This window comes from Lampetra fluviatilis, chromosome 6 (genome assembly GCF_964198595.1).
Source record: "Lampetra fluviatilis chromosome 6, kcLamFluv1.1, whole genome shotgun sequence".
NCBI lineage: Eukaryota > Metazoa > Chordata > Hyperoartia > Petromyzontiformes > Petromyzontidae > Lampetra > Lampetra fluviatilis.
This window is the reverse complement of record NC_136280.1, coordinates 15,819,680-15,836,485: the sequence shown is the minus strand read 5'-3', so window position 1 is coordinate 15,836,485 and position 16,806 is coordinate 15,819,680. Positions and strand designations below refer to the sequence as shown.

The window sequence follows — 16,806 nt, the reverse complement described above, 5'->3', positions numbered from 1 at the left end:
AAGGCCCCTGCCGCAGCGGTGTAGTGGCCAGCGCTTCGGAAGCGAAGTCCAGAGGCCGCCGCTGCGACTCCATCCCACGGCGTGGCAGTTGAAACAACGGTGTCTCACGTCCTCCCCCCGCTCCTCCCGCCACCACCTCCATTCACCCAGCGCCATAAATGGGGTTCACCCACCGCAGCAGTCGATAGGCAGGCTGTGTGTGGTGGGGTGAAGCGTGGGTACGGCCCACTCATTGATCTTCGTGCTTAGTTGGTAGTCCTTTCCTCCGTGCCTCTGATTAGCACGGCTGGCGACGTACGGCGCAAAAGAAGTTCAACGTCTTCCGACGCTTCTGGGCAGTGCGGAAGAGTCGACCACAATACCCTCTCGGAGTTTGCCGTAGGGGAAGCCTGTTGTCCGCCAGCAGTGGCATGAGCGAGTGATGGAGGAATACGGTATGGGCTAGGCCAGGGGTCGGGAACCGAAATCACAAGAAGAGCCATTTGTTTTCGAATTTGTTTAAACAACGCAATCTTTCAAGAGACACGTCTCGAAGCAGCAGTTTGCCGACCCCTGGGCTAGGCGTATGCTACTGGAAATGGCCTGAAACTCTGAAATAGGCCCATCGCCCGAAGCGTTCGCCTGGCTTATTAGCTCGAGATTTTGTCCTCACGTTAATGACGACGGTGTCAGCGTTGCTTGTGGCTCGTGCCTGTGCGCCACTGCTCACGTCGGGGGATGTTTACGTTAACGCTGCTTCGCGAGAAAGCTGAACATTCTGGATGTGAAGTTTTCGTGACTGCAAGGATCCACACTTTTTGGTTTTTTCGGTAAAGTCACGTCGGGGAAATTTTGTAAAAAAATAAATTTAAAAAACTAAATTAAATCACATGCTAATTTCTCCAGCCCCCACCCGTCCCTGCACACCACAAACCCTCCCCCCCCCCTGAACTCCTGCAGCCACAACTTTACAAAACTACAACCCCCCCCCCATTCCCCCCCCCCCCCTCCTGTGCCTATATAAAGCCACAACAGCAGATAATTTTTTCTCACCTGATGACGGACGCTTGTGTTGCGACCGAAACGTCGTGATTTAATTTAGTTGTTTTCATTTTAATTTTTTTTATTACATTTTTTACCTACGTGACTTTACCGAAAAAAACGAAAATAAAGGTGTACATATAAAGTACATGATTCGAAACCTCACAGGTAAGTCCACAGCATGGCCACACAGCACATTGCTCTGTAATTAGGGCTCATGTGCTAAGCCGTACTCTTGTTGATACTTTCGGCATTTATATTATTTTGTAGTTGAGGTGTGGCACGGTGATGAGACCTTATGTGGGTGAAACGCTTCCCTGTTGCTCAAACTCTATTGTAATGCCCATGACACAAAGAATGAGCACATTGTCACAAAGCTGCGTGGTAATCCGCGACAAAATGTTGAGATTTAATATTGCTCAGGTGGTCCATAAAAGTTGATCACCACCGCTCTCAGGAGTTGGGCCGTTAGGGAGTCTAACGGCGACCTGGGTTCTTGGCCACGGCCGACATCGGTGGCAAAATGCCTGAAGCAGTTCTGGGCCTCCTGTAGGTCGGCCCGGCCTGGTGCACCGTTTAAGCATCAGGACTGTGGAGACAGACGCGGTGAAGGCCACCACCAACCCCTCGTGGGCAGTGCCCGCCTTGATCAGATTCTCACCACCCCCCCACCCCCTGCCCCCCTTCTCTTTCCTGCCCTTACCCTCCTTTAAAATTGCCACGTATCTGCACCATGGCAGCAGATGCGGATGCCTGACGCACAAATGTAAACTTTAAAACTCTCCAGTAGTGCGCGACTGTGGTCATCCAGATCAGACCGTGCGACTTATATAACGACGCAATTCCCCGATGCACAAATACGAAGGAGACATCGCAGCGATGATGCACTCCGCTGCTCCTGACGCCGTTGTCTGCTGGCTTGACCACCACCTGAACGTGACATTGTAGTTGTTGCCCTGCATCTAACATCGGCAGCCATACGGCAAGAAGCGACAACGTTCCTCAACGTTACCCACCATGTGAGTAGGGAACCATTGAGCTCAATCTGCCTTTCCCTCCGCCGACCTCGCGTCCACCCGACCTTGGGCTTGTCGTCCGCGGAATAACTGTACCTCCTATCCCCGATCGCTCGTACTTCATCGTGGCTCTTGATCAATAATAAAACTAAAAAAATATAAGCTCACCAACAGCACTTGCCCCAACAGTCTGTGTAGGCTACACGGAGGGGGGGTGGACCTTTGTGTGTCTGTGTGCGAGGCGTGCAGCTGTCGTCATGCGTCCACGCGCTGGCGTTGCTGCTCTACCCCATGAGCTGGCAGCACGTGTACATCCCCCTACTGCCTCCGCACCTGCTCGAGTACTGCAGGCAAGCACCGCCGCCGTCACCACCACCGTCACCACTCTCCCGATGTTCGTAGCTGCCATCCTTTGCCGCAGGAGGCCAAAAAGCACGGCGCTATCACCGCCGCGCGCTGGCGACGTAGCGAGTCGAGCGACGGGCAAGGGCGACGGAGCCGTCGGAAAGTTACAACTTGAGCCATGGGGGGCAGCCTCTCGTGTCAAACATCTTTTGAGTGTCGCTCCACATGACCCTTGGCAAAAGCGCGCCTCGACTTTGGCGAAAGCTTCATCGCTGGAGCGTCAATGGGGAATGAACTACGGAAAATATGGCACGGGCTGGATGAAGGAGGCTGCAATGATGGACCCGGGATAAATATGGGCTCAACAAAGGTCGCACGGGTTCACTCAACAATCACCGATGTCCATTGGAGGGTTACACCTGGCAAACTGCAGAATGTGCGAACCTAGGGCAGCTGTTAAATGCCGATTGTGTGTATGTTGAACTTCTTTCGCACCGTACGTAGCCAACCGCGCTGATTGGTGGTGCGTGCGGGGGAAGGACAACAAACCTAAACACTCCGTTCTAAAGAGATGAGCTTTCAATCCACTCGATTTGAAAGTGCATAGCGTCAGTTTCTTCTTGAAATGGCAGTGGGTTGAGTGGTGCTCACGTGCAGGGGGGGGGCTGGGTGTGCTTGCGTCCCAGCGCCGTGCTCCTGGTCACGCCCCGGCTCAGGCTCGAGCCTCTCCGTTGCCATCAAAGACGCATTGGTGGCTCAGCCGTGGCTCAGCTCAGAGGCAAGGCCGAGTCGTGGCTAGGAGTGTGTGTCATGTCGCCTCAAGAGTGGGCGAGTCACGCGGAGCGTTGTTGTCGTTTCCCTGTGTGCAGTGCTCCGATGCCCTTTCTCATCGGAGTCCATTCCTCGCTCATGGACGTATGTATACTTTACATCAACGTCTACCCACGGTCTGTGTGTGTGTGCGTCGTGGTGACGTCACCGCCACTTCGTGGCGAATGGCGGTTGTTGTTGTCAGTCAGTCAGTTAGTCAACCCATGGCACCTGAGTCTGTCCCGTACCAACCTGCCAGCGGGCGTTCGACACTTTACCTGGCCTTAAAGTGCACCTAGCCTGGCACAAGCGCCGTGGTGATGTCATCGCCACTTGGTGGCGAATGGCAGTTGTTGTTGTGTTTGTGGATGTGGGGAGCAGTAGTGTAGTAGTTAGCACACTGCTGCGTACCCAGTGACCCACGTTCGATTTACGCTCGCAGCCAACATTAGTGATGAATATCTGAACCGGATTTGGACCTCCCCTTGGTCGACTCGGCCTTAAATGTGTACCTGGTGTGGTGTGTAAACATCAGCACTCGGCAGACAAAGGTCACCGGGCGTCGTACTGCCCATACCACCTCTTCGTGTCTCGTGCCGGTCTTCATAGGTGCTCGCTAACAGCAGTTGCCCCAAACAGTCTGTGAAAGCTATATGGGGGGGGGGGGTCTTTGTTCGTGTACGGCGCGCTTGTATTCTCCTGTGCAATAGCTAAACCTTCATAGAAAGAAGGATTGCTTATTCAATGTGTGCTCCTTGGGCACGTGAAGTATTCATACTTTTTGGTTTTTCGGTAAAGTCACGTCGGTAAAAAATGATAAAATAAAATATTTAAAAATGAAAACAACTAAATTTGTATTTATTTTATTTTATAATTTTTCACCCACGTGACTTTACCGAAAAATAATAAAAGTATGGATCCTTGCAGTCACGAAAACTTCAAATCTAGAACGTGAAGTATTCTTTTCAATATCGATTCGTGATCGTGTGTACAAGCATTCGCTTAACCATGCTGCTTGTTGTTGAGCGATTAGCACCTCCGATTTGCACGGTTGGTTACGTACGTAAGTTCAAAGCGCATGCATGCAATGGAGCAACGGTCGGCGATGCCACCGATCTCACGCCGCACTCGAGACTGTTTGAGAACGAAAGCGCCTCTCTTGTCCAGCTGAGCTTTATTTACAACTTACTGTGGCTTTTAATCGGGGGTAACGAACGACACCGAGCTTGACTTATTTTGCACACGTGGCACACAGCTGATCGCGCTAGAAGCACGGCGATAAACAACCGCTAATGCTCCCCGCGGTGGCAGCAGGAGACAGACGGGGCGAGGAGGTGTAGAAGGAAAGTGAAACTCTGCACCCAGGATTGCTTGTGCTGGGAGTGTCGGCAACAGACGCAGGTGCGCTGCGATTTGTCTGTCCCCAATTCGTCACCTCACTGCGCCATGAACCCGGTGACCCGTGTTTGAGTCACGCTTAAAGCCAATACCAGTGGAGAATATCTGAACTAGTCCTGGGCCTCCTCTAGGTCGACTCAGCCTGAAACTAGTACCCAGTGCGGTGTGTAATATCAGCACTGGGGAGACAAAGGCAGAAGGGCATGTTGCGAGCCAAACCACGCCCACGTGCGCAGTGCAAGCCTTCATCGGTGCTCGCTAACAACGGTTAACCACGCATGCTGAAAGGGTGTGCGGGGGGGATCTTTTCCTTATCGCTATGTTGTCTTTGTTGCGCGCGGATGTTGCGTAGCGTGTGCGGACGATGCCGCTGGACGATGCCATCGTGTTCACCATCGACACGAACACCATTGAGACGCCGCTCAACGACTTGCAGGGCCTGCCCAGCGATGTGGTGGGTCCAACACGCACGCACGCACCACGCACACACCACGCACACACGCACCACGCACGCACCACGCACACACGCACCACGCACACACCACGCACGCATGCACCACGCACACACCACGCACGCACGCACCACGCACGCACCACGCACACACGCACCACGCACACACCACGCACGCATGCACCACGCACACACCACGCACCACGCACGCACCACGCACGCACGCACCACGCACGCACGCACCACGCACGCACCACGCAAGCACCACGCACCACGCACGCACCACGCACGCACCACGCACGCACCACGCACGCACCACGCACGCACACTCGCACGCACCACACATACACCACGCACGCACGCACCACGCACTCACCACGCACACACTCACCACGCACGCACCACGCACTCACCACGCACGCACCACACACGCACCACGCACGCACCACGCACGCACCATGTGCGCACGCTCACACAGTCACCAAATGCTAAGTAAATCGAGTTGATCGACCGAGTCCAGTTAGCAGAGACTTATACGTAGGTAATGCATGACGTGTGTTGATAAGCTCATCAATGTATGCACGTTGAACGTCTTTCGCACCGTACGTAGCCAACCGTGCTAATCATAGGTGCAGGGGAAGGACAACAAACTAAACACAAAAAGCTATTTTAAAGAAATTAGTTTTCAACCTAGATGATTTAAAAGTGCGTAGCTCCAGTGACTTCCTAATATCTGAAGGGAGAGCGTTCCAGACGGCCGCTCTTACTCCTTCAAACGAGTGAGGTCCCTCGCCAATGAAACGTGCACACAATGCCACGGAGACGCTGACGGATGTGCTCGTCATACTTTCTCAATCATCTTGTCCAGTCTGGAGCTGCTCATTCAGCGGTCAATGGAACGCAAGATTATTGGGGTGGGCGTTTCGCTAGCCCAACCCCTCCTTAACCACACCCAGCTGTCCTCCTTACTGTCACCATAACTACAGCAACACTTTCAATAATCACACTCTTTATTTTAACCACTGTCATCTAATATACAATTGTATAACTATTGTAAAGTGCCTTTGACTAAGGCGCTATATAAATCTACATAAGACAAGATGAGATCTGCATGTCCCATGGTGTGGAGCGCACTTTGTCAACTTAGGTTCCTTTTCACTATTTAAGTCCCATTTAAAAACCGTTTAGTTTACGACGGCCTTTAACCGAGTTGACCTTGGTTTTGGTATGCTGTACGTCTTTTTGTTTTTGCTGTTGCGTTGTACAGCGTTGTGAGATGCAGTTTTGCATATAGATGGCACTAAAAATGTATTATTCTAATCATACATACGCTCTGGAATCGGAGGAAGACGGCTTCCTAGAACAAACTTGTCTGGTCTTAGAGAGATGCGCACTCAGGCGCCGAATTATCTAAACGCGCTTTGAAACGTTTGTCGCTTGCGACGTCCTTCCCTCCCCCCCCCGTACCTCTGATTAGCACGGTTGGCTGCTACGTATGGTGCGAAAGAAGTTCAACATACATAAAACTAAAAAACTAAATTATTTTCATTTTACCCACTGAGCTATGAAGTTTTTTTTCAGATGCGACCTGGCTATCACAAATGAGAGCTCAACGAAAGTGGCTTATCATGTGGACATTTATCACAGCCAAATACTCTAAACGCGTGTTGTTGATTCTAAATGTGGAGGGAAAAACCATGAGAATCCACGCAACCACTGGGAGCGAGACACCGCAAACTTCAAATATGTAGGCGTCAGGGCCGGGATCGAACCCACGACATCTCGCCAACCGTGGGACCTTATACACACAGCAGCACGGCTCGGCTTATGCAGTGGAAAAACAGCATTTGGTGTTTGTCGCCGCTCGTGTGCGGATGCAGGTGGCGGCGCTGCGCTCCCGCTTGAAGCGCCCGGCGAGCGTGGGAGACGGTGTGGCACGCGCCTTCCTCAAGTCGCAGGCGGCGCTGTACGGGAGCTACCGCGAGGCGCTCCGCTTCCAGCCCGTGCGTGCGCCGCGTCTTCGCGTGCCTTTGCGTGTGTCCGGGTCTCCGCATCTCCAAGTGTCCCTGCGTGTCCCTGCGTGTCTCCGCGTGTCTCTGCGTGTCTCCGCTTGTCGGCCTGAAAATAGTTAAATTTCGATTTAAAGCTTTCGTGACTGCAGGGATTCATCTTCTTGGTTCTTTCGGTAAAGTCATGTAGAAGGGAAATAATAAAATAATAAAAATAAAACATTATAAAATAATTCTCGCGACGTTTCGGCCACAACGCAAGCAGCCGTCCTCAGGTGAAGAACAGGTCTGTCGGAAAGACAGCGTCTGAACACACGCACACACATGCAGATCTTCAACAGGTGACCCACACACACATTCAGACGCTGTCTTTCCGACAGACCTGTTCTTCACCTGAGGACGGCTGCTTGCGTTGTGGCCGAAACGTCGTGAGAATGATTTTATTATGTTTTATTTTTATTATTTTATTATTTTCCTTCTACGTGACTTTACTGAAAATAGTTGTTCGCAAAATGGCCCTTGATGCAACGGTCCATGAAGAGTCTACACGGGGAACCTTTGTCTTTGTTGTGTCCACCTGCAGGGGGAGCCGATCACCTTCAGCGAGGACGCGTTCGTGTGCCACCGCTCGGCGAGCATGCGGACGTTCCTCACCAACGCCACGCAAATGCAGATCTTCAAACAGGTGATGCACACACACACTCGATACGCACACGACACGCACACACATGCAGATCTTCAAACAGGTGACGCACACACACACAAACACACACGACATGCACACACATACACATCTTCAAACAGGTGACCCACACACACACACTCGATACGCACACACATACAGATCTTCAAACAGGTGACCCACACACACACACACGACACGCACACACTCGATATGCACACACATGCAGATCTTCAAACAGGTGACGCACGCACACACACACACACTCGATACGCACACACATGCAGATCTTCAACAGGTGACCCACACACACACACTCGATACGCACACACATACAGATCTTCAAACAGGTGACCCACACACACACGACACGCACACACATGCAGATCTTCAAACAGGTGAAGCACACACACACGACACGCACACACATGCAGATCTTCAAACAGGTGAAGCACACTCCCTGTTTCTTGGTAATTCCCTGCCCCGAGTGGAGTACTGTCGTCCCCTTATGGTGACTGGAGCTCGAACCAGTCCACCGGAAACTCGAGGATTCCACGGAGGTCCAGGAGGTATCTGTCGATCTCCTGACAGTCGCTCCTCTGCAGTGAGCGGTTCGAACATTACACCGGGCCAACCTCAGTGGGTTTTATTTTAATGCTGTTTATGGCTCCTCCAAATGGTGTTTGGCCAGGAGGCGTCAGAGCACCCTGTACCCCCAGGGCCTCCGGCACAAACTGCGTTTGCTGCTTTCTCCGTGGTTATTTCATAATGTAGTTGAAGTGGAGTGTGACCACACACTAACAAGACAACGATCCTCGTAGAGCCATTACAGACAGGTGGGGAAAGTGCTGCAAGCGAACCTATGAAGGCCGGAACGTTACAAGAAGGGGGTGGGTGGCCAGCACCACGCCCGGCCGCCTTTGTATCCCCAGTGGCGATGTTTACTACACACCGCACCAGGTACTCGTTTGAGGCGGAGTCGACCTAGGGGAGGCCCAGGACCGGTTCAGATAAAAGTCACTGGTGTCGACCGTGAGCGGGAATCGAAACCAGGTCGCCGGGTTCATAGCGCAGCACGCTAGCCACTGCATTTCCTACGTATGTTGAACTTCGCAGCCAACCGTGCTCATCGGAGGTGCATACAGCTCCGCCACACACACGAATACAAGCATGAGTACAAATATATTCATGAAATAACGCAGCAATATACATTCATGCACATACACACACAGATACATGAACTAGCGTACGGACACATACACAGAGATATACACGCAATTTCTCTTTAACACTCGGCACCAATTACATCACGACATTCAAACAGGTGATGCACGCACGCAACACACAATGTGCTTGTTGTGTGTGCGGCGGGCTATGTTGCAGTGTGATGCTGTGTAAGGCTGTGTGTGATGCCGTGCGACGCTGTGCGGGGAGCGCAGTTCATAGAGGAGCGTCTGGAGCGGTTGAATGCGGGCTCGGGGTTTAACGACGTGTTTGAGGAGGAGATCAACCGCAGCGAGACCGAAGGAGGTCAGGAACACGCACGCACCCACAACCACCACAACCGCCGGTCACCACAAACACGAAGTCACTTGTCTTGGTTCTTTCGGTAAAGTCACGTAGAAGGGAAATAATAAAATAATACAAATAAAACATAATAAAATAATTATCACGACGTTTCGGCCACAATGCAAGCAGCCGTCCTCAGGTGAAGAACAGCCTGGGGTGTGTCATTCAGACTCTGTCTTCTCGACAGACCTGTTCTTCACCTGAGGACGGCTGCTTGCGTTGTGGCCGAAACGTCGTGAGAATTATTTTATTCTTTTTTATTTTTATTATTTCCCTTCTACGTGACTTTACCGAAAGAACCAAGAAGATGAATCCCTGCAGTCACGAAAGCTTTAAATCGAAATACAAGTCACTTGGGTCGCGTGCACACGTTCCTGCGCGCGTGCGTGCGTATACACGCGATGTCACACGTGTGTTCACTTGATTCTGTTTTACAGGAGCAACGAAGTCCTACAATCAGTGGCTCACAACGGTGAAGGTGAGCGCTTTGGTTCATCTCACTAGAACGTTCGTGCTGAGTGCATCGTGGCTGCCAGCGGTCGTGTGGGACTGACGCGTGGTTATCGATTGGATTAACGATTAAAGAGAGGCCGTTCCTCACTGCTGCCTGTGAATTGTAAACATCTTGTCCTCTCGTGTTGTATGGGCATCTCAGGCAGTTTATCATCAGTGATACCGTGGTGGCGAGGAGATGTTAACTACCTCGCCTGGTATGCAGGAGGTTGTGGGTTTGACCCCAACTCTTGACGCCTGCTGCTGTATATTTGGAGTTTGCGTTGTCTCTCTGTCCATGGTCGTGTGGATTTTTCTCCGGGTCCTCCGGTTTTTCCCTCCACATTTAGAAACGACGTAACGTCAGCGGGGTACGTGCAGTCTTTCCCATCTCGTTCGTTATAGTTTAAGTTTCTATTAAAATTGTTAAACGGATGATCCCGTTTAGCCTATCGCCCGAATATTTTACGTAGGAATATCCGTGGTGTGTGGGCGCTGGGGTGGCGAGATGTTAACTTCCTCGCCTGGTATGCAGGAGGTCGTGACGCCTGCTGTATATTTGTCATCTGCGTCTCTCTCCCTGTCGTCGCGTGGATTTCTCTCCGGGTCCTCTTGTTTTTCCCTGCACATTTAGAATCGACATCACGCGTTTTAGAGTTTTTGGTTGCTATAAATGTCCACTTGGTTGCGGTAGGGGCCGTCCATAAATGACGTCACGCACCTGGGTTTTTCTGAGCGTATTTCGGCGAATGATTAAGCACGGCAGGAGGGGTCCTTACGCAATGAGGGTGTTTTTCCACTGACTGTTTGCCGTGCAGATCGAGAACTAAACAGCGAAACGCTGGCCTCACAAGACGTCTCCACCTGGCTCGGGGCCAAGCAGGGCCAGGGGTGGGGTTAATGACGAATGCATTGCACGTGATGTGCGGATGAGTGTTGAACTTCTTTCGCAAACGTTCGTAGCCAACCGTGCTAATCGGAGGTGCACTGAGTGACTGATTTGGGACTGGTGTCAGTCGGTGCATACTCCCAACACGGCATCACCGTGTCACCTACACGCACCTCAACTCGCCTGTTCTGGGCGACGTGGGCTCAGGAGAACCAGAGCCGTGCTGGGCTGGATTGGCATGGCGCCGGCACGGCTCGGTTGTGCAGTGGAAAAGATGCCTTAGTGCCGGTGATGTGACAGATGTTGGGCTGGGTTCCTCATATCGACGTGCGTCTGAGCTCTTTTGCTCTCGGCCTTTGTACGAATTATTCTTCATGTTGCTTTCTTTTAGTTTCACCTCGATTTTACTTTAGACGTTTGGGTACCTTGCTTCACATCGCACTTTACTGGGGAGCTCTTTGTATGATGACGTTTCCTCGGCAGAAAGAGTGCAACATGTTTAAACAAAAGGTTTTAGTCAACCCAACTTTACGTCATCGGAGGGGAGATTATTACCTTTTGTGCTGCACCCCGATAGAGGACACTCAAGTGCGGCGCTTAAATTGATAAACATTTTCCTCTCAGATTAGTTGGTTCTGCCGGTGCTTTCAACGGGAGCCTGTTCAACAACGTAATAGTTTCCCAGACAGTTCGGCGATGATTGTTGAGATTTTAAGTTTCGAATAATGTTGTTTCAATTGCGAATTATGTGTTGATGAAAAGAAGAATAGGCTTCACCCTTTCTGGCAATACACAACAGGTGTTAAGTTATTCCAACACTAAATAGACACCTATTGCAAGACATCAAGTCTGCATTAAACACGCATGTTTGTGGTAAAACATGTTCTCATAAATATTTGCATTGTCTTTAAAATTGATTGGCCTACACCAGAGACAGCCTTGATTTGAAGCTTTCGCGACTGCAGGAATCCATACTCTTTGGTTCTTTCGGTAAAGTCACGTAGGTAGAAATAAAATAAATCACGACGTTTCGGGTGCAACACAAGCGTCCGTCATCTGATGAAAGATCCAAAGGAGTAGCCTTCTGTTGTATGGCCTTGTCTCACCAGTATTAGGCCAGAGAACAGAAAAGGCGAACAACAAAGAGGCGGTGCAAATTTCACTGCATTAGTAGCTCGGCTTTAGCAGTTACATCTATGGCACCATTTTTTTCCGGTACCAAAATGTTGAAGAAAAAACGAATAGGCTTTTACCCTCTTCGGAGATAACACACGTGTGTTAAGATGTTCAAACACCAAGTAAGATCACCGACTTGTAAGGCATCAAGGCTGCATTAACAACACGTGCTTGTGCTAAAAATAAACTAGCAAACGTGCTTTGACAACGTGTGCATTGGTCTAAGATTGGCGAGACAAGGCAGACATGGGCCTGGGTGAGCAGCGGTGGTGCCGTGCCCCATTGCCCAATCGCGGCCCAGCCGTGCCTGGCTCGCAAACTCGACGGACGAGTAAATAAATCACGTGCCTGACCCGCGCCCCGATTGTCTGCTGCAGAAAGGAGGCGGGGCCATCTTCCAGACGGTGAAGTCCAAGGCCAATCCCGCCGTGAAGTCCGTGTACAAGTTTGTGAGCGGACGCAACGCAGACGCACGCAGACGCACGCAGACGCACGCAGACGCACGCAGACGCACTCAGACGCAACGCAGACGCACACAGACGCAACGCAGACGCACGCAGACGCACGCAGACGCACGCAGACGCACGCAGACGCACTCAGACGCACTCAGACGCACTCAGACGCAACGCAGACGCACACAGACGCAACGCAGACGCACGCAGACGCACGCAGACGCACGCAGACGCACTCAGACGCACTCAGACGCAACGCAGACGCACGCAGACGCACTCAGACGCACTCAGACGCAACGCAGACGCACACAGACGCAACGCAGACGCACGCAGACGCACGCAGATGGACTCAGACGCACTCAGACGCACTCAGACGCACTCAGACGCACTCAGACGCAACGCAGACGCACGCAGACAACCATTCGCGAGCACCCCCCCCCCCCCCCGTCTCCGCGGCACCGCTTGCCCCGTACACCGTAGTCGCTGCTGATTTCCTGCGAGGACTCGGCAAGCGCACGGCCTGCCTCTGTGTACGTTCGATAGGCCTTGACTCTGTTAAAGATTTCACGGGGCGGGGGAGGATCGTTGCCGACGCGTGAGTACGCATGCGTGCGTGCGTTTATGTGAGCAGGCGAGGGAGCAAGCGAAACTCGCGAAAGACCAGGCACGCATGGGCATCCAGGAGGTGAAGAGCCGCCTCAAGCAGAAGGTGCGACCCTGACACGCACAACAACTACACACGCTCAACTACACACGCACAACAAGAATTACACACGCACAACTACACACGCACGACTACACACGCACAACTACAAACGCACAACAACTACACACGCACAACTACACACGCACAACTACACACGCACAACAACTACACACGCACAACTACACACGCACAACTACACACGCACAACTACACACGCACAACAAGAATTACACACACACAACAAGAATTACACACGCACAACAAGAATTACACACGCACAACTACACACGCACAACAAGAATTACACACGCACAACTACTCACGCACAACTACACACGCACAACTACACACACACAACAAGAATTACACACGCACAACAAGAATTACACACGCACAACAAGAATTACACACGCACAACTACACACGCACAACTACACACGCACAACTACTCACGCAAACTACACACGCACAACTACACACGCACAACTACACACGCACAACTACACACGCACAACAAGAATTACACACGCACAACAAGAATTACACACGCACAACTACACACGCACAACTACACACGCACAACTACACACGCACAACTACTCACGCAAACTACACACGCACAACTACACACGCACAACTACACACGCACAACTACACACCCACAACAAGAATTACACACGCACAACAAGAATTACACACGCACAACAAGAATTACACACGCACAACAACTACACACGCAAACTACACACGCACAGCTACACACGCACAGCTACACACGCACAGCTACACACGCACAACTACACACGCACAGCTACACACGCACAACTACACACGCACAACTACACACCCACAACAAGAATTACACACGCACAACAAGAATTACACACGCACAACTACACACGCAAACTACACACGCACAGCTACACACGCACAGCTACACACGCACAACTACACACGCACAACTACACACGCACAGCTACACACGCACAGCTACACACGCACAACTACACACGCACAACTACACACCCACAACAAGAATTACACATGCACAACAAGAATTACACACGCACAACAAGAATTACACACGCACAACAACTACACACGCACAACTACACACGCACAACAACTACACACGCACAACTACACACGCACAACTACACACGCACAACTACACACGCACAACTACACACGCACAACTACACACGCACAACTACACACGCACAACTACACACGCATACCAACAACTACACACGCACAACTACACACGCACGCACAACAAATACAGGTAGTCCCCGAGTTTCGATGGTCCGACTTACGATATTTCGATCTTACGATGGCGATAGCGATACGACAAAATTGCCATCAACAACCTAACATGGTTCAAGTATGCAGACGACGGACAGAATCTTGGTGAGTACAGCACAATATGATACGTTACGATACGTTCAATGCATGTATTATACGTAGCTTTAGCGATTTCATTTTAAGGTTACCACGATACGATACGTTCAATGCATGCTAAAAGTTTTTTTAGCAGATAGGATTGTTTCCTGAAAAAACTTTCTATTAAATTGCAGTTCATATAGATAGGCTAAGAATTTACCTTGTTTTGTTTACTTTACACTTTACTGTGCAATACAGTATTGTAATTAATAAATACATACAGTATATAGTTTATACACTACGCTACTATAAATTGCTCTGTTTTGCTAAATTATCACCATTCTGTAAGACTCCTGGGTAGGCTATAGGCCATCTACGACTTTCGATATTTTCGACTTACGATGGGGTCGTCGTAACGCATCTCCATCATAAGTAGAGGACTGCCTGTACTCACAAACAACAACACCTAGACAACCACATGCACAACAACTACTCACAAACAACAACACCTAGACAACCACATGCACAACAACTACTCACAAACAACAACACGTAGACAACCACATGCAGCGACACCGCTGGCCTGAAGGCCCATCCGCTACCACGCCCCCCCCCCCCCCGCACTCCCCCTGGTTGGTCGTTCACCCTGCTGCCTCTGGGGGTGGGGGGCCCGCAGGAGGGATCCTCTGTGGACGACTTCTCCCCGCAAGAGGGCCCCACGACGTTCAGCCGCCTGGGAGAGCCGTGGGCCTCGCCGGACCACGACCCCTCGCCCAGCGGGGCCGCCGCCGCCGCCGCCGGGGCGGCCCCGCTGGGCTCCAACGGGGACGTCGCTGACTGGAAGCGCACGTCGCTGCCCAGCCCGGACATGTACGCACGCGTCCGCGACTCCGTGTGCCGCGCCGCGCGACGGTTCCCCCCGAGCTCGGATGGCGCCGGGGGGGGGGGGGGGTGCGGTGGGGATGGGGAAAGAAGCCGCGCAGACGAGAGGCAGGAAGGGGGGCGGCCGTGAAGCGGCGCTGCCAAACGATGGAGCCCCAAGCTCTCTGCCGTCCTATGTCGGCATGGGGGATCCCGCCGACGAGCGATTGTTAATTGTTAGGAGGAAACGGAGCGCCCTGGGGCAAAAACGCTCCACGTCCGCGTACAGATGGAGACCAGTCCACTTGCTGTACTGCCGCAGTGGGTTGCACCGCAGAGCCCGCTTGCTGCCCGCCCTGTGTCCACTTCACAGCCTATGGCACCTATAATGCATAGCGGTTGGCAGCCACCACCGAGGAAAGTCCAGGCTCGTCTTGTTTGGCTTTCAAAGAAATCTGACAAGACCACGGAGGGGGCGATGTGATGTCCGTCGTCTTTTCTGCGACGACTTTCCGAAGTGGAGCATCCACGGCTCGTCGTGTTGAATTGATCTCGGCAGCAGCAGCTGCGTGTGGCCCCGTGGCGGTGGCGGCTGTGGTGAACCGTGACCACCTGGGCCCCGCTCGCCAGGGATGTCGGCGCGTCCAGCGCGTTTGAAGCGCCGTCCTGAAAAGCAAACGGGTCGGCACGTGCTGCTTAATTACACAGCGGTGTTGCTAGAGCTGGCATACATCGAATTAAGTGGCGGTGTGATTGCAAGGGGCGACTTGCGTAATGTTGTGGGGTTTTTTTACCGGAGCTCGTTTCTGGAACGCATTACTTGGCTTTCCGTAAAGCGTGCATCCCCAACGCTCCCGTATTCGTAATGAAGAATATGGCGCGTGAGTGAGCGCTTTTACTTTTGTGAGTCAGGTGTGTTCACGTTGAAGGTTATAAACATCGCTTCCGCCACATTAAAATCTGTTGCTATCCTTCCTCTGTCCTGATGTCCTAAAAAAAACTGGAATCCCTTCGCTCAGCACTCGCGCAAATGTAAACGCACGCATTTCCAAACGCCGCCTCTTAAATGTTCCGGTCCTTCTGGGCCCTTTTTCTGCTTCCTATCGTCTGGCTCCTCCCCCCCTTTCTCTCTCTCTCTCTCCCGTCCCTCCTGCTTTGTCTCTCTAGCCCTTATTTTCTGGAGGATTCCGGCTCTGACCCCGAGGATTCCGCTCCTGGTTTTCCGGACACTCGGCTACTGGGCTGTCACCTCCGCTGGTGTGTCTGCATGTACGTGACGTTCGTGCGCGGGGAGAGAGGGAGTGATCGAGAGAGAGAGAGACAGCGTGTCGTGTGTAGGGGCACGATTGACGCAACACAGAAAACATGTGGGCGGTAGTGAAGCATGTGGGCAGGTTGTGAAGAGCGCCACCGTGGGGAGATATTATTTCCCTCGCCTGCTATGCAGGAGGTTGTGGGTTTGATCCCAACCCTGACACCTGCATATTTCGACTTTGCACGTTCTCCCCGTGGTCGTGTGGATTTTTCTCTGGGCCCTCTGGTTTTCC

General features: G+C 51.9%; 1 protein-coding gene across 6 annotated transcripts in view; it reads left to right on the top strand.

The window, feature by feature from the left end:
- Nucleotides 1-16,806, top strand: part of LOC144933201 (DENN domain-containing protein 1B-like) — a 52,995-nt gene that overhangs the window by 22,400 nt on the left and 13,789 nt on the right. For 4 of the 6 annotated variants that reach the window (XM_078857841.1, XM_078857842.1, XM_078857836.1 and 1 more), the window contains 11 exons: nt 2,286-2,386; nt 3,251-3,296; nt 4,942-5,043; nt 6,921-7,043; nt 7,633-7,734; nt 9,171-9,261; nt 9,738-9,778; nt 12,235-12,306; nt 12,941-13,018; nt 15,075-15,268; nt 16,427-16,528. In XM_078857841.1, the coding sequence (XP_078713967.1) occupies nt 2,286-2,386; nt 3,251-3,296; nt 4,942-5,043; nt 6,921-7,043; nt 7,633-7,734; nt 9,171-9,261; nt 9,738-9,778; nt 12,235-12,306; nt 12,941-13,018; nt 15,075-15,268; nt 16,427-16,528 (1,052 nt within the window). The remainder of the gene's footprint in view (nt 1-2,285; nt 2,387-3,250; nt 3,297-4,941; nt 5,044-6,920; nt 7,044-7,632; nt 7,735-9,170; nt 9,262-9,737; nt 9,779-12,234; nt 12,307-12,940; nt 13,019-15,074; nt 15,269-16,426; nt 16,529-16,806) is intronic. The other 2 variants (XM_078857840.1, XM_078857843.1) reach the window with 2 other exon arrangements.